Source organism: Plecotus auritus (assembly GCF_963455305.1).
Source record: "Plecotus auritus genome assembly, chromosome: 3".
NCBI classification, from domain to species: domain Eukaryota; kingdom Metazoa; phylum Chordata; class Mammalia; order Chiroptera; family Vespertilionidae; genus Plecotus; species Plecotus auritus.
The window spans coordinates 88,595,822-88,620,481 of NC_137772.1; the positions used below are offsets into that span (position 1 = coordinate 88,595,822).

Consider the following 24,660-nt stretch of genomic DNA (forward strand, 5'->3'; position numbering starts at 1 on the left):
ACGTTGTTGTGGCTTTTCCCAGAATGTTCTCATAAATTCTGGGAACATCTGGTGATTTTATCTTGGAAAATCCCAAGACTGTTGACTTCTTTTTTTTTTTAAATATATTTTATTGATTTTTCACAGAGAGGAAGGGAGAGGGGTAGAGAGTTAGAAACATTGATGAGAGAGAAACATTGATCAGCTGTCTCCTGCACACTCCCTACTGGGAATATACCTGCAACCAAGGTACATGCCCTTGACCGGAATCAAACCTGGGACCCTTCAGTCCACAGGCTGACGCTCTATCCACTGATTCAAACCAGTTAGGGCAGGACTGCTGACTTCTTTGTTCAGTTGGTGAAATAAACTCCCTCTTTTTTTTCTGCCTTCCCCTCCTCCTGCCCTAGCAGGTATTTGTCCTGCCTAGTATTCTCTGCCTCAAGTGATACTATCCAAATGTTTTTGGGTTTTTTTGTTATTTGTTCCCCAGACTTCATCTGTCCTTGGGTTTAGCTGGCACAATTGGCATTAATGGGGTCTTTGTTCTCTATTTTCCCAGGCCAGGGTGATTTAAGCTATGTATTCCCTGGTTGGCAAGGAGAGGTATAAACCATCTGCTCTCAAGTATCCTTGACTGGGGAAGTTAAGGTCTTGTGATTCACAAGCTAGCTATAAGCTGCCCAAACTGTTTGGCATTATTTAACTTTTCTTGTCTCAGTTTCCCCATTCCACTTGTCCAGGAATTTTCCTAGTTTATTACTATCCTGCCACATAGTCAGCAGAGAAAAACATTCCTAAAACAAAAGCACACACTTCTGAGCACCCACTATGAACTGGACACTCTCCTGGGTAGTAGGAGTGGTAAGACAAATGAGCCCTGATCCATGAAGAATCCATGACATGGGCTAAGAGGGGCTGATGTCTAGTGCAGAGCTCCTTCTATGTCTCCCTCCTTCTCAAGTCCATAGCTCTGTGAGCCAGCCATGACAATGATTGAAAGCTAAATAAAGGTATTTTAACCTCCTCTCAACCCTGGTTTGAGTTCATAATGAAAAAAAAAAAAAGGCAGCAGCCTCCCTCTTGTAGCCAGAGTCACTTTCCTGTGCTCTTTCAGCAGAGCACCTCATTTGGAATAGCTTGGGCTCCCTTGGCTCTTGGTAAGGGTTGGTGTGGGTGAGTTTCTTTGTTTGATAATTGTGAAAAATTCTCTGCTCACAGGTAAAGGAAAAGCCCGGCTGTATGCAGGGTGGGACCCAAATAACCAGGCACGGAGCATGCTGGAACCCTCAGCCAGAGAGCCCTGGATGGCAGGGGGTTCTGCTGACAGATCAGGACAGGGCAGCAGGCACAATGATTAGATACAGTCTGCTGAAAATGAAAGAAGACACTGGAAAATAGAACAGCACTGCCAAACTACACTCTAGAAAAAATGGGTTAAACAATCTCCTTAAATCCTTTGGCATTTGAGTGAAGCCCGAGTGAAAATTCAAGTAAGTCAGCTCAAAAGATTACTGAATCAGCATCTTACCTTCAGGGCCATCAAATGTAAGTTGTTCTTTTTTCCTAGAAATCTTGCCTTGAAAACCACTATGGAAAGGGTAACCTTTTTTTTCTGATTTGCCTGGAGACAGTCTTCGTTTATACCTGTTACCTGAGCTCTTAATTTTTTCAGTATTTATTCAAAAAATGTTAAGTCAAGTATTATTTTATTGTGATGATGATGACGACGATGATGATGATGATGATGATGATATGCATGGCATTAGAGTTAGCGAGGATGGACTTAATAGACTTCTATAGGAAGTAGAAGTGGTCCTCTGTAATGTGACTCTCAGAGCCCCATCAGGACTGAAGGACTTGTCTCCCAGCTGCCCAGAAAGGTTTCTGGCAGGAAACCCCAGCTGTCAACTCTCATCAGAATCACTTCAGATAAAGTGTCATCTCAACCATGCTACAACCTCTTACCAGCGTACCTATGTCCAATGACTGGTATATGTGGAGGCACAAAGGTCTGGCCGCCTTGCCAAGCTTCCGAGTTCCCCATGGGGTTGGCCTGTGTCAAGGCTGCCTCACAGGCCAGCTTCTCCTTCTGCACAGTCCTCCTCCTCCTTTTCCTTCCAGAGCTGGTGATCCCAAGAACACTTTCTATAACAAACTCCTGCAAACTAATCTCCATCTCAGCAGGCCATAGCCTCTGACGCTCACCACTTTCTACATTGGACTGGTATATGAGACATGAATACTGCATTCTCACTCTGGCTAGATCAGAGGATACCCAGAGATAACCTATCTCACTTTTCCTGGCCTCATCTAGACACAACACGTTATAGAAAATGTGATGCCCAGATGCCTCTTCAAAGAAGAACTTGCTGCCCAGCTATGGACCATACAGTCAACAAGACAGCCTCTGTCAGCTTTTTCAGGGTCTGCCTCAGCTATAGAGAGTGTCCCCACCAAATGTCATGCCCCTTCCTGGATAGCCCATACCTAGTGCCTGGGTGAGATATGGGTGTAAAGGTATAGCTACTTGGGCCAAATGCACTAAAGGTCCCTGCTCCCAATATCCCACCCAACCACCACCATACTTACATCGCTTCATCTATGAAAATTTATTTCATAAAAATTCATTCATTTATCAAGTATTTATGGAATCACTATTATGTGTTAGGCTCCATTCAAGGCACTGGGAATACAGCATTGAACAAGATGAAGTCCCTGAACTCACTGAGTTTATATCAATAGTCTTTGAAACTCTTTATTGACCACACCAGGGCTCCCCTTTCTTTGAAATACCACTTTGTCTTTGTGGTCACATCACCATCGATACACCCAGCCAGGCTAGAAATAGGAAACTCATATCTGACATGTCACTCTCCATCTACATTCAGTCGCTTATAAAAGTCCTGCTTTGTTATATCCTTGGAACTCCACATGTTCATTCTGTTCTCCCCATCTCCACTCAACACTCTAGCTTAGAACTCTCACCTTGGGTCACTAGGACTGATGCGATCACCTCTAACTAGCTGCTGTCTCTCTGGCCCTGCCTTCCTTAGATCCATCTTCCATGGATCACTCATGATTTATTTAAAACAAAAATCTAATCAGGTCTACTCCCTGCTCAAACCCTTCAAAGGTCCAAGCTACTTGATATGGCCCAAAGCCCCCTGTGATCAGTCTTCGTCTTACCTCATTGCTTTGCACAGTTCCTATGTCATATTTTTCCTAGGTTATCTCTGTGTATGTCCCTAATTTAAAATAGAATTCTTCCATGGCTGATTTTTACATCTTTGTAGTCTCCATACCTAGCACAATAGCTGGGATATATTATCCCCTAATAAATTTTGAACTGAACTGGGCTTCTACTATTGTTTGCATTTATATGTGTATCTTTAATCTTAAGCTTTTATGTGCCTATGTCTTGAATCTTTAACCTAGTAGTACATTCTTGGGGGTAGCACTTGGGGCTATTTACAAATATTCCAGTTCTCTTCTGGGAACATTGTAGAATTCTATTTCCCATTCCCTTTTATAGTTAGAGATGATCATGTGATTTGTCCTGGCCAATAAAATATAAACAGAAATAGCATGTGCCATTTCCCAGGTGAAAGCATTTAATCACCCAGTGCAAGATACTGCCACTATCTTCTCCCCTTGCTATATGGAAAACACAAGAAGAAATTGAGCACCCATCGGCCTGGGTCCTTGAGTGATAAGGATGATCTGTGTGTGATGTGTAGCACAAGCAAGATACAAACATTACCATCCATTGAGATGTGGGGATTGTTCATTGCAGTCACCGAACCTGACCAATCTGTTCCCTGAGGACATGAACTGTGCCACTCATCTTTGTGCATATGCAAAACAGAGAAGAATAAAAATATTATTTTTAAATTTTTATTTCTGATTTTCCCTAGTTCATAATGTCTGATTTCAATTATTTCTCTCTTATCTGTTCTTCTTATTACTAAAGCACACTTTCTGCTCCATTTTGGCACTATTATGGTTTCTAAAATATATAAATTGAAATGTCTAATCAGTTCGTAATCCAATGTTGATCACCCATATAATATTTTGTGTAGAATAAAATGTCTGCCCTCTGGTGACTGAACAAATCATACAGCACAGCTATAGGCAGTGCGCCGTACAGGAGGAGAGGAGGGAGGCGGTAGGCACTTGCATCCAGCTCTGAGCAGCAAAGCAAGGGTCTTGTAATCATCAGCCTCCTAGGGGATGTGACTGTCGCAGCACAGGTCTCCCGGTGTCCTCTGCCCCAGCAGGTGGCACAATGGCATGGCAATAAATGTAATAAAATTTTCCTCCATTTGCCTTGATATGCCTATGAAAACCCTTACTTTGGGCATATAATTATGTGAGAAAATAAATTCTCTTTTTATGATCCTTTTTAAACTCCATTGTTAAACAATGAAATATTTAAAATGGAAAGTGTTTCAACACAGAGCCTCTTCCTGAAAGAAATGCCAAACAGATTTTCTCTGTAATCCTACAGTAACTGAAAGGCATACTTTTTCATCATATACATGTATTATAGATTACTTTAATCTTATTTCATGCACATCGGCAAAGAGCTAGCCACTATATGCTCCAATTCACTAAGTAAAAAAAAAAAATTAAATAATCTCACAGCTTTACCATTTTTCTTATCCCTATTACTGGTTCTAACACACTCTCTGCTACCTCCTCTGGCAGCCATACTTCCAAACACACCCTTTCATAGGAAAAGGTCCAACTAATCATGACACATCTGTTTAATATCCTAGAAATTAAGATTAAGGTTATAGTCACTATCTCTATGGTTATGTATTTTCTAATCTCTCCAAATGACACTTTTCACTCAGCATATAAGCAAAGATTTTAAAGCCACTAATAGTATTGGGGAGAGTATAGGGCATACTTATGGTGGTAATAGATATTGGTGCCACCTTTTGGGAAGTAATTTGACTATATATATCAAAATCCCTCTAAACAGGTTTTCAATTAGAACTACAAGTTCTAATTCTAGGTGTTTGTCCTCATCTGATAAGTAGAAAGTGTCTATAATGATTTTTATTGCAGGGATTTTGATACACATACAGATAAAAAAAATATCTAGAAGAATGAATACCAAAATATTAACGCTGATTATCTGCAGATAAAACCTGAAAAAAAAATCACTAGTTTTTTTCTTTTAATTATTTATCATTGTGTCTAAGTTTCTATAACAAATACCTATTACTCTTGTAACAATCTGTCTTGCTTATATTTTCTTTTTCAGAAAAAGAAAGAACTTTAAAAGCATAGAGGTAGATAGATAGTGATTGGAATTTGGGATTTCTATCTAGAGTTACCCTCAAGTCAAATTTTATTTTAAGTGATTCAACAGGGCAGATGAAATGTGAAAAACAAAATGGTCCACATGCTTACACACAAAACATTTCTTGATTCTTTTCTGGTTACTTTCACCTACACAGAGAATTGTTCAAGGAAGATGTTTACCACCCCATTCACATTCTAGATAGTTTTGGCCATGAAGTCATAATTCTCCATAGAAGCACAATGTAACTGTTTTTAAAAATGAAAAAGGATACCTGAACAAAGTATCTTTGTTAGGAAATGCAGGATACAGCAGATGGTGGAAGAGAAATTGACTCCAACTTTCCCAAGAGCCCCCAAAGTAAAAAGCATCCTTTTCCCTTACATCAGTTCCTGGTGACACACAGGGAAACAGCAGCAAGTGAGGAATGCTGAGCCTAGATACAAACACCTGAACACCACAGTGGATTGTGAGGCAGCCAGACTGGCAGGCGCAGGACTGAAATGGCCACACGCCACAACAGTAAAATGCCCACAACAGTCACACATTTATAATCAGTTAGGAAGCGCTTCCAACCCAGGATCAGGAATTGGCAAGGATTTCAAGAGGACCAAACATTTGATATTAGTGTCAACAGCACTAACGTGGCTTCAGCTGGCAAAAGAGAGGGAAACCAAGGATATCTGCATTATTTACTCCCGAGAAACTAGCTGTGAACCATCTGTCCTCAGCCACCACCACTCCCACCAAATGTGGTCTTTTCTATAACTTGCCCTGTTTCTGTGAGCTCCCTACCCCCTAGTCTCGGCCCAAGAATCTTAAGTTCCAATGTTTCCATGAATACAGAGATATAGAAAGTTAATTTCAACAGAGCAATTGGAACCACAAAGGATCTCTTAATACTGCAAAGTATTATTAGTTATTCAGCTGCAAAAAATTATTCATTTATCCAATCTTCATTCTAAGACTTAATGCACTATTTTCTCTATATAATATGGAGGGGGCTGGAATATACAGCATAGAAAACCAATATTCTTGGGGTTTTATACTTTAGGGGTCTACAAACTGGTTCAAAGTTGTAAAGTAGGATAAAAAAGCTGACTGAGAGTCAGAGAAAGACAAGTATCACATGATCTCACTCATATGTGGAATCTAATGAACAAAATAAACTGATGAACAAAATAGATCCAGAGACACAGAAGCAGGGAACAGACTGTGGAATCTCAGAGGGAAGGCAGGGGAGGGTGGGTGAGTGGGAGGTGATCAACCTAAAGAGCTTGTATGCATATATCATAATCCATGGACACAGATGATAGGGTAGTGAAGGCCTGGGGCAGGTGGGCTAGAAGGGGCCAATGGGGGAAAAATGGGGACATATGAAATACTTTTAACAATAAAGATTAAAAAAAAAAAAGCTGACTGAGTGAGCAAGAGAAAATAGGTTGCAAACAGGAAAGGCAAGTGTCCAAAACACCACACATGTGGTGTCAACATTTTTGTCTAGTTGCTTTTTAGGAAAACATTGGCCTTTCAGTAAATTAACTGTCTCACTCTGAAAAACCAGAGGAATAGTTATTAGTAAATAGCTCAAGACCAAAGCCAATCTCATAGTGATTACAGAATTATATTTTATCTATATGGATTATAAAGGAGAATATAAAAATGAGACCCCTCAAGAGAGAAAAACTCAAGAGCTTTTCATTAAAAATAAAAGCAAAACAAACCATGTATGCAAAATAGTTCAAAATTTATTTATAAATTTGTTGAAAAGAGATGAAAAGATTTATTTTTGTCTTTTACTCATGTTTATACAGTGAATTAAGAAAGTAGGGATTAAAATCCTAAAAGATGCCAAAGCTTCTCCAAACCTGATCTGAGAATTAGCTGCTTAGAGAGACAAGCATACAGCAACCACCCATAGCTCCCAGTAACCTGAAAGCATCAAATGATCCTCTCATTTTCTCTCTTATTAACATTGCTGCAATTATACTTCCAATAAGAGGCAAAACCAATTAGAAAAATACTGTATCATTTCACTGACAGTAGAGATTAAATATGAGTTCAATAACCAGCTCCTGCAAACACACATAAACAATGACAGGGAGAAACCTGTCATCCCGGCTGCTCAGCTGTGTGGGTGGGCAGTCGAAGTCGAGGTAAAAGAACTGAAGGTGAATAAAACCGCATTCTAAAAAAGCATCTCATGGCAGTTTTCAAGGTCAGTTGACAAAGGTGAGATGTAAGTAAACATTTTTCATATATCCTGGAAGAAAAAGAAAACAAAATTACTACAAACAGCAAAACAAAATTCAAAGCCTTTGTAAACCACAACAAAGTTCCTACCAAGAACATTCTTACTACATCAAGCTTAGGTGACTATTTGTTAATGATTTAAAGTCCCAATGAAATGACTTAATTTTAGAGTCCCATTCATTCAATTAACAAAATAGTCTCCATCAACAATGTAATGGTTTGTTGAGTGATAGCTCATCGTCTGTGTTCTTAGAGATAGGCTAACATGGGTCCAAATAATAATGTTCACAAATATTGTCACCCACCTCCACAGTTACAGCAAGGACAGGATTAACACAGTGTGGAGCAAAGCAATTTAAATGGAAATACATGGAGCATATTTGCATTGTATTAGGCAGCAGGAAGGTGACTTCTAAGGAGACTTTGAGAAAGGGGATTGATTAAATGAGTCCCCTACCTGCCAACTATGTGCAAAGGTCAAGAAATCTCCACCAAGCCATCCAGAAAGTTGGGCCAAGTTATAGCTGGGATTCAGACTAGTGCTGTTCTAACACTCTGGGACACTAAAATCTCGGGTTGTCTCATAGGTCATGGCAAATACTTAACTGTCCTTGAAGGCAAAGGATTTAGAATTTTCATCGTATCCCAAAGGTTCTCACCTACTCGTATCAGAGAAAAGATCACTTGAAGTGCTTCTTTAAATGTCCCACCCTAGGTGTATCATGAGTACTAAGAGAGAACTCCAAAAAAAAAAAAAAAAAAACACACACACACACACACACACACAAACACAAAGTGCATTTCTTAATAAAAGAGGAATTTTAAATTATCAAATAATAAATATATATTAAGTAATGTGAGAAGAATGTGATTTAAATTTTAAAAGATTTCAAAATAAAGACCAATTTAATTGGTCTACCAACATACATTTATTGGAGGCCTGCTGCTTAAGTATCTATATGATGTTTTAAGAAACTATTTTTTTTTCCCTTGGTTTTCATCATGTTTTCTGCCTTCTCCCTTTTCTTTTGTCTTTGGCTTTTTACTGGTTTCATTATTTCCTCCTCTCATTCATCAGGGAAACTCAGTCATCATCTATAAACTTCTAAATAAATAACATACTTTTAATATATTCTACATACTAACCATTTGTTGACTTTTTATTCAAAAACATATTCGTTGCTGAGCTCCTATTTACTCTGAAAATTTGGATATACATTTTTTTTGTATTTCCTAAGTAGATAATTGTATCATCTGTGTTTTATTTATTTTCTTATTTTATTTTCCACAATTGCTCATAGCACCTTTATTTGTACTAGTCAGCAACTGAAAAACCCAAATGTCCTCAAATGGGTGAATGGTTAAACAAACTGTGGTATATCCATATTATGGGATACTACTCACCAATAAAAAGTAATAAACTCTTGACACATGCAAAAACTTTGGTGGATTTCCATGGAATTATTTCAAGTGAAAGAAAGCCAATCCCCAAATTTACATACTATATGATTCCATTTATATTCATACTTTTGAAATGATAGATTTTAGAAGTGAAGACAGTCTTGTAGTTCCCAGTAGTTGTGTAAGGGTACTCATTCTAAAAAAGGAGATAAGTGTGGTTATAAAATGTTACTATTGAGAAAGACTATCGTGTTGATAGAATTGTTTAGAATATTCCCTACTCTGGTGGATACATGGACCTACAACTGTGATAGAACTAAGTACACACACAGAGAGAGACACACATATCAAAGTAAAACTGGGAAAATCTAAATAAGATCAATGGATATTATCAGTGTCAACATTCTGTATCATCTGTGATTTATAAACTTTTTTTTCAATCCTTAGTATGATATAAAAATATTGTTGATATACTTTATGATAGATTTTTGGTGACTTCTGGGTTAAAAACTTTTTTTCAATTCCTAGTTTTCTACCACAAATGGTTTTTACCACAAATAAGAATTGAAATTTATCAAATGCTTTCTCAGTAACTATTGAGGTGATTATATGGTGTTTTTTCTAATTTATGAGGTGAATTTTTGTTGTTTATTTTATTTTTATATTGTTTAGTTGTTTATTTATGATAAGCCAAGTTTGTATTTTTTTAATAAACTCAATTGATAAGGGCATATTATACCTTTTAAAAATTTCACTATTGAATCCATCAAAATTTTGTGATTTTTTTAAATCCATGTTTATAAGTGAGACTGTTTTATCATTTTTTTCTGTATAGTCTTTGCCAGAATTTGATTGAAAGTTATGTTTTCCTGCTTAATTGTTTTGGGGAATATTTTCTCCTTTTCATTTATCTGAAAAATCTTTTCAGACGTTTGAAATCATTTGTTCCTAGAATATTTAGTAGAACTTTGCTGTAATGTGTCTATTTTATGGGAAGACAGTAACAAATTAACCTACATAGTGCTTGCATCATTTTGAATTTGCACCAACAATGTGTGAAAGAACAGAATATATTGTCAATCTTTCATTTTGGGGGGGAGAGTTGCCAAATAATAGATGAGAAATAGTGTTATGGTTTAGTTCTTAATTTGTATTCCCTTTATTATGATAAGTTCACTGAGTGCTTTAATTTCAAAGACTATGTTTTTTATTCGTAAAAGTTGTTTTGTTCTTTTTTCAAATCTGCTTGGTTGGCATTGTCTCTTGTTTTGGCTCATTGTTTTAAATCCAACATTTATTTCATCAAATGTTTAATACATAGATTTTTAAAATGCAATTTAGAATATTACATCATTTAGTTCGAAATCTTTGTTGTTTGGTTGACCCTTGATCACAGCCCCCTGCTTCCTTGCGCATGTGGTAAGTTCTAGTCACTGTTTTATGCTTGGAATACAACCAAAGGGCCCTGCTCTGGTGGTATATGGCACATACATTACCACAGGGAGAGAGTAAGAGTAAATATCCAACAAAGCATATAAATTAATGATGTTGAAAAATTATGTTAGAAATTACAGAATGCTGTGGGGGAAAAAGGTGTAAAGGCACAGGTGGCAGCACTAAATAAATGAATAAGGAATCCTCACTGAGGTGGAATTCAAGAAAATACTTGAAGGAGAACAATTAATATGGATACTTCGGAGAAGAGTGGAGAGGTAACAGCCAGTGTGAAGGCCGTAAGGTGAGAGAGCCAGTTCCTCAACTTTTCAAAGAACAGCAAGAAGGAAGCATGGCTAGGAAGAATGAGGAAGGGCAGCGTAGGAGAGCTCCAGAAGGTACAGTGGAGTCTAGATCATGTAGCACCTGGTAGGTTCCTGTAAGGACTTTGGCTTTTATTCCAAGTGATTTGGAGAGTCTTGGGAGCCATTGGAGGGCTTTGAGCAGAAGAGTGATGGGATCTGATCTGTTTCAAAGGGATCATTATCATATAGAGAACAGACTCTAGGTGGGGAAGTGTGGAAGCAAAGAAACCACCGAGAGACTATTTCAAGAATCTAGATGAGCATGGATAGAGGTTGGAAGCAGGATGACAGTGGTGAAAGTGGTGAGAAGCTGTTGGGTTGGATATATTTTGAAGGAAGATTCAAGAATATTTCCTGCTGTATCATCTGGGGTGGGGGTGTGAGAGATGGGTTGCACCATTATGCAAACAGGAAAGAGTGCAGATAGAACATTAAGGTAAAGGGATTAAATGTTAAGTTTTAGATATGTTAAGGTTGAAATATATATTAGATATGCAAGTAGAGATGTTGGGTAGATAAATGGATATGCAAGACTAGAGTTTTAAGGAAGAGGTGTAGGCTAGAAATTAAAATTTGGGAGTAATAAGCATGTAGTATATGTAATTTTATGAGAATAAATGAGGCCACCAAGATATTAAATAAACTTAGAGTTCAGAAGGTGGTCCAAAGTAGATCCCTGAGGCACTCCAATGTTGAGAGGACAAAAAGATGCAGGGAATTCAGCAAAGGAGAATGAAAGACTTGGCTGATGAAATAGGTAGAAACCCAGCAGAGTATAGGATCCCAGAAGCCAAGTAAAGAAAGTTTCAAAGAGGAGGAAGTGATTCACCATGGAGAATGATGCTGACATGTCAAAAAATAAAGTTTGAGAAATAAACACTGAATTTTGCAAGGTGGACATTGTTAATGACCATGAAAAGAGCATTTTTGTTGGTAAAGTCTAAAACCTGATTAGAGTGGGTATAAGAGAAGTGGGAGGAGAGAAATTAGAGACAGCAAGAATAGACACCTCTTAAAGTTTTGCTTTAAAGTGGAACAAAGAAATAGCAAGAGGAAAGGTGATAACAATACAATTTATTAAAGTTTTGTGCTGATGGACATTTTTTGGTTGAGATGGAACACCTCATGACTGTCCCCCAGTCAGTGGAGAAGACAGAAACTGGTCCAAAGGAAGGGCAGGCATCCAGATGGTGATAGATGTGGAGTTAGAGCTGGGAGCCTGAGGAAGTTCTCACCTTTCTGTCACATTTCTTTCAGAAGTGGGAAGAGCCAATACCACTTTGGACTTGGATATGCCGCCCCACTAAAAAACATCCACGTGCCCCAACCAGGACTAGGGAACAAACCTGCAACACAGGTACGTGCCCTTGGCTGGAATCAAACGCACAACCCTTCCTCGTGGGCCGGCACTCCACCACGGAGCCACACCGACCAGGGCGTGTTCCTAGCTTTTTAATCAGTGAGGAACTTAAGCAAAGGTTCATAGCTCACTTACAGAAGGCCTACCAATAGTCATTGGTAAGCCCAATGCTTATTCTCTTAGCAGCAGCCCGTGCAGTATTAATTTACTTTCCCATCATCTTCCCCTCAATCTCAGGTATTTTTCTAGGTTCTTTCTAAATTTGGGGAATGGTTGAGTAGAGGGGAAAATGTGCAGCAAGTTTCTAAGTCCTATGCAAAATCTGAGTTTCAATCACGTTTCATAACATAAATTCCATGAACATGGATAATGTCTTAAACTCACAGTGCCCCATTTTCCACATGACTCCTACTCACATATTTGTAGAAGTCAATAATGTGTGAATTTCAACACATTATGCAAAAAGTGTGTTTAGATACTTTTCTCTCATCCATATTGCCTCTTTTCTGAATGCTACAGTGATACACATGAGCATACATTATGCGTAAATAGACATGTCCACTATGCACCCTCTGCAAATTTGCCTGATTTCAGTTCTCTTCACTATATATACATATGTGAAATCTATCTATCAATTTTAACTGCTAGATGCTTTTTAAGAAAACATGTGTGTAACATTCCTAACAGCTTATCTTTTCAAAAAATGATCTTTTGTCCATCAGGTATTCATTAAAGAGGGATCTTCTCTAGAGTTTTCAGGTCAGCAAGCACTAGATTATTTTGCTGTATTTTACCAGTTTAAAGATTTCTATCTGTTCCTTTAAAAAAATAGATACATATGTACCTGGGCCTCAATTAAATTGTAATTGTAAAGCCTAGTAAACCTATACACATTGTAAACCCATAAACATGTGCATTCCAGCATTCCAAAGTCCTGGTGCTGGTTCAATAATATATGATGCACACAAAACACATTAAATACGTATTACAAGTGGCAAGGTTTTCTTTACATAAATCTATAAGGACATTTCATTTTCAAAAAGTGCCTTTTGCTGTAGGGTTTTTTAAACATCATTTTACAGTGAAAAATTAAATATTAGTTTCTTTGATATGCTAGTTTCACTGAAAAAAAAGTGTATTACTAGAGAATGCTTACTATTTGTATAACCATATTTCAGTTAAAATCTTCCTGAGACAAAAAGTTCATTTGTTTGTGTTGTGGGTCTGGGCCAGGGGTGATAAAAAGCCTTAAGTCCAGGCAATCACAGTGAGAACAAGGCAGGTGTCATTTTTTATTGTGATTGGCCAGAGCTGAAAGTCGGGACTTTCTCCCTCTCTCAGAGGCTATTGTGGAATTTACAGCAATCACCCTGGCTGACTGCCCATCACACAGCTGAACAGTGCACACGAAAAATATCTGGGGAGAAGGCCACAGCATATTTTTAAAATTCTCATTGTTTTTATCCTTCAAATTTGAAAGATATTTTTAAAGAGCAAATGAAAAACTCACCCAGCTGTTACAAGTGCTCCAGGCCACCTGGTTGACTTCTGCCTTGGAGTCGGTTCAGAAAAGCATTATTTACCCTTTAAAACAATGAAAAATGTGTGTAAGTGAAAAGCCTGCTGCAGGGTTGAGAGATTTTTGAGAGCTTATTGTGCTGTATGACTGCCTATGGGGATTGCTTCCTCCCTTCAGCTTAGAAGAAATCTACAGAAACTTCTTTTCACATTAACCACATGCCATGCTGTTAACAGCCCTTTGCTGGACCTGGTGCCAGTTGTGGCTCAGGCCAGAAGGACACAGTTCTTTCTTTCTTTCTTTCTTTTAAATTTATTTTTCTTAAAAAAAATGCAGTGAGTTAGGGACACAGTTCTTAACTTCAGTTTCACTGGTCCATCTTCTACCAGTTCATCAAGATCTTTCTTGGCCCCAGAGACTGAGAAAAGATAGAACTCACAAAAACTAAAACTCTATGAAGAGAAATAAAAATAGCTCTGTGACACTGTTGTTGCAAGACAGACATTCCTCTCATATGCCCTTACCCCATTGTCAGTCTTGCTAACGTAAATCTCACAAGTGAAAAATAGAAGAAGAATGGGACAAGTGTATGGGAGAGGGGGAACCTGAACTTTCAAAAGAGGGAATGGGTACATCTTTCACTGATGTTCAGACATAGTTGCAGCAACCAATTCCAGAAATTAAATTTAACACATAGGAGGTAAAATCATGAAGAAAGGCAAGAAAGTGATTATCATAAAGGTCAGAATATAAATTAACTGTAGGGTAATAGTTATATTCTATTTCTGGAGCTGGTTACCTGGCTGTTCACTTTATAAATAATCATTCTAAATATTTGTTTCATGGACTTGAATATTCCTGATCTACTAAAAAATTTAATTAACAAAGTTTTTAATTAAAAAAAAGTAAATTAAAGGCAACAGCCTGCTCTGAGTTGCCTTGGTATGGATGAGTTGAATCAGGGAGGTGATGGCTGGAGAAACATTGTGACAGGTACCCTATGATATCAGCAAATTACTGAGGAATAGTGTCATTCAGACTATAAGCTTCTTGCCCTGACTGGTTTGGCTCAGTGGAGAGTGTCGGCCTGTGGACTGAAGGGTCCCAGGTTTGATTCCAGTAAATGGCATGTACTTTGGTTGCAGGCACATCCCCAGTAGCGGGTGTGCAGGAGGCAGCTGATCGATGTTTCTAACTCTCTATCCCTCTCCCTTCCTCTCTGTAAAAAAATCAATAAAAAAATATATATATATTTTTTAAAAAAAAAGACTATTCGTGCCGAGACCGGTTTGGCTCAGTGGATAGAGCGTCGGCCTGTGGACTGAAGGGTCCCGGGTTCGATTCCGGTCAAGGGCATGTACCTTGGTTGCGGGCACATCCCCAGTGGGAGGTGTGCAGGAGGCAGCTGATCGATGTTTCTCTCTCATCGATGTTTCTAGCTCTCTATCCCTCTCCCTTCCTCTCTGTAAAATATCAATAAAATATATTTAAAAAAAAAAAAAAAGACTATTCGCTTCTTGTTAGTAACACAATGCTTCTTGTTAGGTGCACAGCAGCTACTCAATACACATTTATGGGAGAAAAGGCAGATTGGCCCATCACATTAACCTCCTTTTCAGTCATGAAGATTAGGAGAATGTGGACATGGTGAGTGGCTGTAAGTCCATGACTGTGGGAGGTTTGGAAACTTTGAGGAGTATGATTGTTGGGTGGCAAAGTCAGAGGCTGGGCTTTTGGAGTGGGTGAGGGAGGGTTACTTGTCTGTACTTGCTCAGGGCTAGCTAAAATGCCAACTGCATGTTGACCCAATTGGATCTCTGGATTATTGGGTTGCTTTTTTCTCAACAACTTCAAGTCCCATCAATCTTAGTTATTAGAAAAGTTTTTTCCTATCACCATAATATCTACCCAAGTGACATATTCTGGAAAGCCTGGCTCACTGCAGAGCTCAAGTTTACTAGTAAATCATCTTTCCAGGACCTCTCAGCACGCAGATCGAACAGTATCTTACTGAGTTGGAGACATGCATATTAAGAAAATTAAAGCTTCCCCTGCTCCCCTTTAAACAACACAACCAATGGTATTCTGGCCTGCTCAGGCACCTAGGATTGTTTTTATCCAGTCTTTTTGCCGGTAACAACGATGGGCTTTCCCTCAACATCCCCATCCCACCCCATATCCAAACCACTATAAGTACTGTTGGCTCTACCCACTAAACACATCCTGAATTCACCCATTTCCTTTCATGACCACCATTCTAGTCCAAACCACTATCCTCTCCCATCTTGCTTCTGCTTCTACTCTTGCCCTCTGTGATCCATTCTCCATATAACCAGCTTACTAAATTATAAAAGGGATCATGCCTTCCTTTTGCTTAAAACACTCCCGTGACTTTCCATTAGTCTTAGAATAAAATCACTGGCTTACAAAATCTTGTATCTTCTGACTCCTGCCTATGTTTTCTGCCATATTTTATATTATTCTCTTCCAGCCATTGGGGACTCAAAAAGTCCAAGCTCATTCCCCCTTTAGGACCCTGCATTTGTTCCTATGCCTGAATATGGGACATCCATATGTTTTGTCTCCACATGACTAGCTCTTGTCCTGTGCTGTCACCTCTCTTTTGAGGAATTATCACCTCCAATCTCTCTATCAACATCACACTGTGGTGTGGTCCTCATGGTATGCATCATTGTGTAAAGTAATCTTACTGTTAAATTGACTTCTATTTCTTTCCTCCAGATTGTAATTTCCATGCAGTCAGGGACCTCTGCCTTGCTTAGTCTATTCCCAGTGCTGAAAACAAAGCTTTCACATGCCCTAATATGTAAAAGGTAAATGAATAAATTATCCAGGTGCATGGTCCTCATCTATGCCTGCTTCTGTGGCTGCAGCTGCATCGTGAAACCACCCATGGTGGTGAAGGCAGGCTGCAAAACTGCTCACTGTCCACTGCTCCCAATTCACTTAAGCACTGTGCAGGCTGTTTCTTGTCATCCATGCAAAGTAATGCAATTGAGCACCAGTTACTAGGACAGCAGAAGGGGTCAACCAGAGATCATGGGTGGTAAAGATATTATTTTTCTCAATTTCTATTGAGAATTCAAATAGGAAAAAAAAAGTACCAGTATAGTTTTGTTTACTAATGTTAGAAAGTACATACATTTTATTGCTCTCAAACTCATGCTCTAGATTTTCTCCTCAGCGTTAATTTAGATTAAAAATGTTCTCAAGGTTGGTTCAAGTTTCAATAAATCAATTCAGTTCATTCCAGTTTTCAGCTTACGGTCCAGTTCCTTTCAAGTCCTTGACCTCCAAGGTCTCCGTCTTTTCTCTCTGGAGTTTAAACTTCCCTCTCTTACTCAAAAAGTTACACTGAATCAGATGCAGGTAGGTGCACTCAAGCTCAATCATGACAGGATTCATTGAAAGCCTGTGAGGAATCCCACAAGCTTTCTGTTATAAAATTCAGGCCTGAGTTTTGGCTTTGTGAACTTCAAAACAGTAGAAAGCACATTGTCTTTTATACTCTAATAGAATGAATGCCCATGGAGAAAAGCTAACATGTCCCCTCCACACAGATCATGCAGCTTGTGTTGCTGTCCGCAGCAGGAATGAGCACAGCTATTTTATTCATTAAGACAGTGGTCGGCAAACTCATTAGTCAACAGAGCCAAATATCAACAGTACAACGACTGAAATTTCTATTGAGAGCCAAATTTTTTAAACTTAAACTTCTTCTAACGCCACTTCTTCAAAATAGACTCGCCTAGGCTGTGGCATTTTGTGGAAGAGCCACACTCAAGGGGCCAAAGAGCCGCATGTGGCTCGAGCCGCAGTTTGCCAACCACTGCATTAAGACATTATTGAATGAGTATTTTCATATGATAACATGGAAAAGCTCACTGTAAACTCTAAAAGACAAAATTAATATAAACTATTTTCAAAAACTGATTCAGAATATTTAAAAAATGTGGTTAAAGACTCGATCAGTTATTTCAAAACTGATTATTAAGTTTATAATTCAGAGATATTTCTTCATGGTTTAAATTTGGATCCACACTTAACTAGAATCAATTGAAAGAGAAAATAAGGTGTAGGAAATGAATACCCCCCAATATTTAAGTAGTCAGCGGTATGGAACCAAACCTAAAGAATGAGGATCAAGGTTCCTATAACAAAAAAAGTAATCCTTTCTACCTCTAATCAAATAACTTGCATTTTTATTGGATGCCTATTAAAGATTAATTTCTTAGTAACAGCATTTATTAATGTGACATACTGCTATCTTTAAGATGCTTAAGCCCAATTAATCCTCAAAAAATCCAAAAAAAAAAAAAAACCCAAAACAACCAAACTGGTTATACTAACAACTGGTGTGATATAATATCAGGTTTTTAAATAGAAAGATGTTTAAAGAGAAAATGAGATAAACCTATAAAAGACTAAACTAATTTGTGGCCTATTTTATAAAAATAGGTAGCAGTAATGATGTCCCCTTACCCCAAAAAATAGTCTAACCAGTGTATCAGAGTTTTGATGTCTTATTATAAGCAGAGGAGAACACATGGATTCACATTTGACATTTTAAAATTATGTTGACTGTACGATGGAGGCAGCATAATCAAGCCAAAAGAATGGGAGCACCATACACAGTTAGTGGCTACAGTATTGGGAGCTTCTATTAACACCTTTTAAAGCCTCATTTACAAAATGAAACTGCCACAATTAAAAATACACCTTAGTGGTAGGGGAAATTTAAACATGTAAAAGAAGCCACTAAGTTTCAAAATAAGAATTTGCTCCTTTAAATCATGAGAGCCTTTGCATTAAATTATTCTCCTAAGACACACAAGGTCAATAAACTCCAATAACCCAAGTGCCCCTCAGGAAAATCCTAACACAATAATGATAGATAGATATGGTGGCTATTAACACTGTCCCAACACCAACATGATATTTTACTGGATACACTATTAAAAAGTCCTTACTGGTCCTATTTTAATTTTTTCCTAATATGTTAGTCAATATAAAACAACTTTATGGCAGTTTTTGTCCAAGCTTTTGTATTCAAGGATGGATATTTCACCATCATTACTACAAATGGCCATGCATCATCTCAAAGGATGAAGATGCTTTCTTCCATGGCAAGCAAGTGAAATACAATCTAAATACACATATAGCTTGAGAGCATAATTCAGCTTTCTAGTGTATGTCACCTATAAAAAAATAATGGGTATTGTATGTGTACGTGCACAAATGTGTAGCAGTTGTCATCCTCACATAAAAGATAATATGCATTTCAAAACTGCATTCAAATATTACTATAGTGCTTGCCTAAAACATTGCAAGCAATTTATAGGTAATGTTGTTAACCAAAGATGCTATGTTATTAGCCATTTATACCTCCTGTGCTCATCCTGCTGGGTTCTGATTCTTTCTTCCTCCTGTTGTTGTCGCTTAAATTCCAGAAATTCACTCTAGGAACAAGAAAAGTTTTAAAATATGGTTTTCAATTTACTTGGTTACACAGAAGACAGCCAAATCAATTACATATTTAACCTTAGCAGAGGCAATATTTCCTTTTTGAAACTTTCATTTAAGTACCATTTCCATGTGAAAGTATTTTCTTATATGACTAGGTAGCAAAAAATAATTATGCTTTAATCAAACAATAGCTCTCCAAGTGTAAAATAGTGAGATTAAAAAGCCAAATGTGCATGTTCAAGATATTAGATCAAGATATTACAACACACACAGAGGGAATCACAATATGAGTCAAATATACCTGTGTCTTACAAAGTAAAAGAAATCAAATTTGTTCCTTAAATAATGCCACACAATATTATTTATTGGTCATTTCTCTAGCATTTATTTCCCAACAAATCCAGAGGAACTTACAAATAAATACTGGACTCAATTCTATAGTGCAATTCCATTAGTAAAATGTTTTCCATCCTAAAGAATAATCACTCAACCTATCATTGACAAGTTACTTCTAATATTAGCAGAACTTTGAACTTTCTGGAAGAGATACTGTGCTTCGAAAAGAAAATCACCTTACTACAACTTACTCTCTAGCTTCTGACATTCTGATCATCCTCTTAAAAGAGGTAACAACTTCCAAACTCAGTTACTATGTTTACAGTATTAATCCAAAGAACTGGGTGCCAGGGTTTCTCTAATACTCAACTACCTTCCTCTAAATAGACTGAGTTTTAACCTCATTGCAAAGAAAAAAGCAAAGGGAAGGGTTACCAAACTAATGTCCTAAGTTAGTGCCTGAGCCAGAGAGATTGTCTGGTACAGAAAATACTGCCACATTTTGATAAACATATACCAACACATATTTTTTAACCTTAAAATTCCTTGATGAAATATAAAATAAATTCAAAGTCCAAATTGACATTTTTAAAACTTTATTCAAAGATCTTCCAATGTTCTATAGTTCCCAAAATAAAAAAAACTGGTTTCTTATATTGTGATATTACAAATACATTACTCATCCATCCTTAAAGTAGATTATTTAATTCTAGAAATATGTCCATTTCCTCCAGGTTATCCAGTTTGTTGGAATAGAGTTGTTCATAGTATTTTTTAACAATCCTTTGTATTTCTGTGGGGTCTGTTGTTATTTCTCCTCTTTCATTTCTGATTTTGTTTATTTGGGTCCTCTCTCTTTGCTTATTGGTGAGCCTGGCGAGAGGTTCATCAATATTGTTTATCCTTTCAAAGAACCAGCTCTTGGTTTTGTTGATCTTTTGTATTATTTGTTTTGGTCTCTATGTCGTTTATCTCCACTCTGATCTTTACTATTTCCTCCCTTCTGCTTACTCTGGGCTTTTCTTGTTGCTCTCTTTCTAACTCTTTGAGTTGTAGGGTTAGATAATTTATTACCATTGTTTCTTGTTTTTTGCAGTAGGCTTGTAGAGCTATGAACTTCCCTCTCAAGACTGCTTTCACTGTGTCCCATAGATTTTGGATTGTTGTGTTTTCATTGTCATTTGTTGCCATAATGTTTTTTATTTCTTCTTTGATCTCTCTGGTAACCCAGTCATTGTTTAATAGCATGCTATTTAGTCTCCAAGTGTTTAATTTTTTTTGGATTGTTTTTATTGTAGTTGATTTCCAGTTTTATGCCATTGTGATCTGAGAAGATGCTACATATGATTTCTATCTTCTTGAATTTGAAGAGACTTTGCCTGTATCCTAATACGTGGCCTATCCTTGAAAATGTTCCGTGTGCACTGCAGAAGAATGTATATTCTGTATCTTTGGGGTGGAATGTTCTAAAGATGTCAATTAAGTCCATCTTATCTAGTGTGTCATTTAGGATTGCTGTTTCTTTGCTGATTTTTTGTTTAGTTGATTTATCCAGTGGTGTCAGTGGGGTATTAAAGTCCCCTACTATGACTGTATTGCTATCAATCTCTCCCTTGATATCTTCCAGAAGTTGTTTTATGTATTTGGGTGCTCCTGTATTGGGTGCATATATGTTTACCAGAGTTATATCTTCTTGTTGAATTGCTCCCTTTAGTATTATGTAGTGGCCTTCCTTATGTCTTATTATGACCTTTACTTTGAGGTCTATTTTATCAGATATAAGTATCACAACCCCAGCTTTTTTCTCATTTCCATTTGCCTGAAAAATGTTTTTCCATCCCTTCACTCTCACTCTATGTGAATCCTTTGTTCTGAGGTGGGTCTCTTGCAGACAGCAAATATATGGGTCATGTTTTCTTATCCATTCAGCTACCCTATGTCTTTTGATTGGTACATTTAATCCATTTATGTTTAATGTTATTATTGACAAGTATATGTTTGTTGTCATATTTTTCCTTAATGTTTGTATTTCTTCTTGCCTTTCTCTTTCTTCTATTTACAGCAGTCCCTTTAGCATTTCTTGCATTGCTGGCTTGGTAGTAATAAACTCTCTTAGCCCTTTTTTTGTCTGTGAAGCTCCTGATTCCACCTTCAATTTTGAATGATAGCCTTGCTGGGTATAGTATTCTTGGGTTCAGTGCCTTGCTTTGCATCACTTTGTAAATTTCATTCCATTCCCTTCTGGCCTGGAGTGTTTCTGTTGAGAAATTCGTTGATATTCTAATAGGAAAACCCTTGTAGGTAACTTTCTGTCTCTCTCTGACAGCCTTTAAGATTCTTACTTTGTCATTGGTGTTTGCCAATTTAATTATGATGTGTCTTGGTGTCAGTCTTTTAAGGTTCATCTTGTTTGGGACTCTATGTGCTTCTTGGACTTGCATGGTTTTTTTCTTGCCAATATCAAGGAAGTTTTCTGTCATTATTTCTTCAAACAGGTTTTCTATTCCTTGCTTCTCTTCCTCTCCTTTTGGTACCCCTATTATGCGAATATTGTTTCGTTTTGTGTTGTCTCAAAGCTCCCTTAGGCTCTCCTCTTGCTTTTTAAGTCTTCTTTCCAGTTGCTGCTGTGTTTGTGTGTTTTTTCCTACCTTGTCTTCTAATTCGCTGATGTGGTCCTCAGCCTCTTCTAGTCTACAGTTAAAGCCTTCCATTGTGTTCTTTATTGCAGCTATGTCATTCTTCATCTCCTCTTGGTTCCTTTTCATGTTGGCGACATTCTCATTCAGCTCCTTATAATTCTCATTGAGTTGTGTGTATTTGTCATTCAGCCGTTTAAATATCCTTATAACCATTACTCTGAATTCTTTCTCTGTTATGCTGCTAGCCTCAATTTCATTTAACTCCCTTTCTGGTGATTCCTCTTTTTCTTTCCTTTGGGGATTGCTTTTGTGTCTCCCCATGTTTTCCTGTAATGTTTTAATTTTAGATCCAATTGCTTTGCTACCCAGGTTCTTTTGGGGATGGTGCTACTGGTGTATTCTCTCAGTTCTCCTGGGCTTGGTAATCTAGTGTAGCTCCCTACTTGAGCTATTTGGGTTCTCTTGATGTAGGCCTGCAAGCTTGAGAGGCACAACTGCGGTATCTAGAAGTCAGCAGCCATGGAGGGGAGTGTCCCAATTTCTGCTATCTTGCACCCTTAATTGAAATCACGTGTGCCCAGTGGGGACTCACAGTGGCACCCAGGAACCGTCTGTTGGGGTGATGGGGCTCAGGGAACCTGCACTCTGGAAAGGCATGACTGTGGTGTCCAGAGTTCTGTAGTTGTGGGGTGGGCTTTTGCTGCTGCACCTGTGGTGGATAGGCGCTCACTCCCAGTGGCGGCTCACAGAGGCACCCACGGTACATTTGCCTGCGGGCTCACTGAAGCACTCTGAAGGGCCCTGGCAGTGTAGCCGTGTAATTGAGGCACCTATAGGCAGGTATCCAGGATGAGTGAATTCAGAATTTCTATTGCAAGAGGGGGGGTGTGGGGGGGGAGGGAGTGTGCCCCTGTTTTTCCAAGATCACACCCGGGGAGAGCTCACAGTGGCTCCCAGGAGTTCCCTGTGGGAAGGTGGGCTCAGGGTGCCTGCCTGTTGGAAATTCGCATCTGTGGAGGTGCGTTTGCCGGTGCAGAGCTCTGACGCACTCTGAGGGGTCCTGGCACTGAGGTTGAGCAGCTGGGGTGAATGTGGGCAGTTATTCAGGAAGAGGGAATTCAGAATTTCTACTGCGGGGCAGCACGCCCTTTTCTGTGCAGAATCACACCCAGCAGAGTCTCACAGCTGCTCCCCCGAGTGCGCTGTGGATAGATGGGCTCAGGGGTCCTGCTCCTTGGAAATGCACGAGTGTGGAGGTGCTTTTACCTGCGCAGAGCTCTGATGCACTCTGAGGGGCCCTGGCACTGAAGTTGCACAGCTGGGGGCAGTTATTTAGGAAGAGGGAATTCATAATTTCTATTGCAGAGCAGCGTGCCCTTGTCTGTGCAGAATCACACCCAGCAGAGTCTCACAGCTGCTCCCCTGAGCGTGCTGTGGATATATGGGCTCAGGGGTCCTGCTCCTTGGAAATGTGCGAGTGTGGAGGTGCTTTTACCTGCGCAGAGCTCTGACGCACTCTGAGGGGCCCTGGAGCTGAAGTTGCACAGCTGGGGTGTCTGTGGGCAGTTATTCAGGCAGAGGAAATTCAGAATTTCTACTGCAGGGCCATGCGCCCTTGTTTGTACAAAATCACACCCAGCGGGGGCTCCCAGTGGCTCCCAGGCGCTGCCTATGGAGTGGTGTGCCCTGGATGCCTGTGCAGCTGGAATGAACGTGAAGGTGATGTCCAGAGTTCTGCTTCTGGGGAGGGGGAAGATGAACTTACTGCTTCTGAGCGGTGCACCTTTGGAGGTGGAGGTCCCAGGGTCCGCAGGTCTGTGGGTGGGGCAGCAGGATTTTGGCTGGAATGGCTGCTGGGTTGCAGGGCAGTTCTAAGGCCTGTCTGGTTGGTGGTGCTGATGAGTTCCTAAAAAAGGCCGTTCTCCCCTTCAAGATGGCGTGGGCTCCGTGCTGGAGTCCCGCAGTCCGGGGAGTGCCTGCAATGGTGGTAGTCTCTCCTTGTCCGAGAGAGCCTGGTTTGCCAGCCCCTGCTGCTCTTATGGGGATTTAACTGTCCCTTACTCACTCGCACACACACCACACACATCCATACACTCTCCTTTCAAACCCTCACTCACTCACTTCCTCTCCCTCACCTCCGTCCTGCCAACCGCCATCTTCAAGAACTAATTCTAATTCCAATATATCACCACCAACAAGGGAAAATTAGAGAGTTTTTTAAATAATTGAATGATATTCATTCAACCATTCCATACATATTCACTAAATACCAAATGCCAACTCTTGTCCTAGGAAGACTCACTTTTTCACAGTATCTTAAAGACTCTTTCATCTTAATTTCTGTCACTATAATATACGTACATAGTTTTAAAAGTCTGCCAGGTTACAGTACTACTTATTAGTACTACCAAGCTTACACTAAAATAAAAGAAGCGCCAGTCCTCCCCATGGCCCCCACAATCACTTCAGTACTGTGGATGGTTTCATGTTCAATTATCTCCTTAACTGCATGCATATTCTTCTATTCCTTATTTTTCAGTTGTATTATCTTCTGACTTCCTAGTATGGAGGAA

General features: G+C 38.9%; 1 protein-coding gene across 1 annotated transcript in view; it reads right to left on the minus strand.

Moving 5' to 3' along the window:
- Nucleotides 1-7,427: 7,427 nt before the first annotated feature.
- The window catches only part of EPSTI1 (epithelial stromal interaction 1), a gene marked incomplete at its 5' end in the record, with an annotated part of 97,838 nt that continues 80,605 nt past the window's right edge, over nucleotides 7,428-24,660 (minus strand). Inside the window, 3 exons of the mRNA XM_080660713.1 lie at nucleotides 7,428-7,556; nucleotides 13,617-13,690; nucleotides 19,032-19,105. Of these exons, the coding sequence (XP_080516839.1) occupies nucleotides 13,624-13,690; nucleotides 19,032-19,105 (141 nt within the window). The 3' untranslated portion in view covers nucleotides 7,428-7,556; nucleotides 13,617-13,623. The remainder of the gene's footprint in view (nucleotides 7,557-13,616; nucleotides 13,691-19,031; nucleotides 19,106-24,660) is intronic.